The 1883-nt window shown below is 53.3% G+C and overlaps 1 protein-coding gene across 1 annotated transcript; it reads left to right on the forward strand.

The window, feature by feature from the left end:
• Window positions 1-1074: 1074 nt before the first annotated feature.
• Window positions 1075-1665, forward strand: LOC142403888 (olfactory receptor 14J1-like). The gene has a single exon (XM_075490187.1). It carries the CDS (start codon window positions 1075-1077, stop codon window positions 1663-1665), a length of 591 nt encoding a protein of 196 aa, XP_075346302.1.
• The last annotated feature ends 218 nt before the right edge of the window (window positions 1666-1883 follow it).

Raw genomic sequence — 1883 nt, forward strand, 5'->3', positions numbered from 1 at the left:
AGGAAATGCTGCAGGGTTGTTGCAATGAGCCACGTGTGTCCTTGGCTAGAAGTGGGGTGCTGAGAACTTGAGAAAGAGTGAGAGATTTCATATTCTGTGGTGGGTCCCTCTGCTCTCAGTAGTGTCTGGTTGTTTTTCAGGGTAAGGTAAGAGTGTGATCGCCCTCCATCTCATGAAGGTGCAAGCCCAGGGCAGCTGGGAACAAGACGGAGGGACAGACCAGCTCCCCTCACTTTGCCAAAACCATTCCTTCTGCCTCGCAGTACTCGCTGGTTCTCCCTGTGTGCAGCAGAAATGCTGAGGGGTTCTGACAATGAAGAACATTCCCCAGGTGAGATGGAGGGAGCTTGAAAAAAACCCCAAACTTTTAAACTGCCTTGTGCCATCCTGGTTCCTTAGCTCTGGTAGTGCAGATGGTGACAGGCCCTTCTGCATTAGGAGCAGTTTCATCTGACACAGCTGAACACCAGGACTGGCCCCTGCCCACACTGGTCCCATGAACTCCCTGCTGCAGAGGCCCTTGTCCTCAGCGCATGCTCACCAGCACCACCCAGAGCTCCAAGCACAGACCTGAAGGAATATCTCCCAGACAGGGAATTGGGGGAACGGGGTGGGGGGGTATCAGGGTGAGGGTTTAGCAGAAAGGCTTTGATTTACCTCAGAGAAGTCTCCCCTAACTCTTCATTAACTCTTCCTCTAAGGACAGAAACCCATGCCCAGAGGCAGCAACCATCCAATATCAGCTCCTTCACCCAGTTCCTCCTCCTGGCATTTGCAGACACGCGGCAGCTGCAGCTCTTGCACTTCTGGCTCTTCCTGGGCATCTACCTGGCTGCCCTCCTGGGCAACGGCCTCATCATCACCGCCGTAGCCTGCGACCACTGCCTCCACACACCCATGTACTTCTTCCTCCTCAACCTCTCCCTCATTGACCTGGGCTCCATCTCCACCACTGTCCCCAAATCCATGGCCAATTCCCTGTGGGACACCAGGGCCATCTCCTACGCAGGATGTGCTGCACAGGTCTTTCTCTTTTCCTTCTTGATAGTAGCAGAGTATTGTCTTCTCACCGTCATGGCCTACGACCGCTACGTTGCCATCTGCAAACCCCTGCACTACGGGACCCTCCTGGGGAGCAGAGCTTGTGTCCACATGGCAGCAGCTGCCTGGGGCAGTGCTTTTCTTAATTCTCTCATTCACACAGTCAATACATTTTCCATACCCCTCTGCCAAGGCAATGCTGTGGACCAGTTCTTCTGTGAAATCCCCCAGATCTTCAAGCTCTCCTGCTCACGTTCCTACCTCAGGGAAGTTGGGCTTCTCCTGATTAGTTGTGGTTTAGCTTTTGGGTGTTTTGTTTTCATCATGCTGTCCTATGTGCAGATCTTCAGGGCTGTGCTGAGGATCCCCTCTGAGCAGGGACGGCACAAAGCCTTTTCCACGTGCCTCCCTCACCTGGGTGTGGTCTCCCTATATGTCAGCACTGCCCTGTTTGCCTACCTGAAGCCCCCCTCCATCTCCCCCCCATCCCTGGATCTGGTGGTGGCTGTTCTGTACTCGGTGGTTCCTCCAGTAGTGAACCCCTTCATCTACAGCATGAGGAACCAGGAGCTCAAAGATGCACTGAAGAAGCTCATTCAATCCTTAGTCTTTCAGCAGCAATAAGCTGCTCATGTCCCTGCACAAGTGATTTCCATTGTATGCGGGGAACCTCCTGTGCTCTGGGAGTTTCTCTGAGATGATTCTGTCCCTCCAGGAATGTCTGCACTCACTCCACTTCTCCAGACCCATGAACCCACTCTGTCTGACACAGAGGTCTTTGCACATTTGTCTGGCACGATGGCCTCCCATGTCACATCTGTATAATAAAGGGGGTTTTCTCA

Source organism: Mycteria americana, unplaced genomic scaffold, assembly GCF_035582795.1.
Source record: "Mycteria americana isolate JAX WOST 10 ecotype Jacksonville Zoo and Gardens unplaced genomic scaffold, USCA_MyAme_1.0 Scaffold_46, whole genome shotgun sequence".
NCBI lineage: Eukaryota > Metazoa > Chordata > Aves > Ciconiiformes > Ciconiidae > Mycteria > Mycteria americana.

What these genes read in the sequence shown, in the direction of transcription:
- LOC142403888 (XM_075490187.1), top strand. Translation starts at nt 1,075, where the DNA reads ATGGCCTACGACCGCTACGTTGCCATCTGCAAACCCCTGCACTACGGG.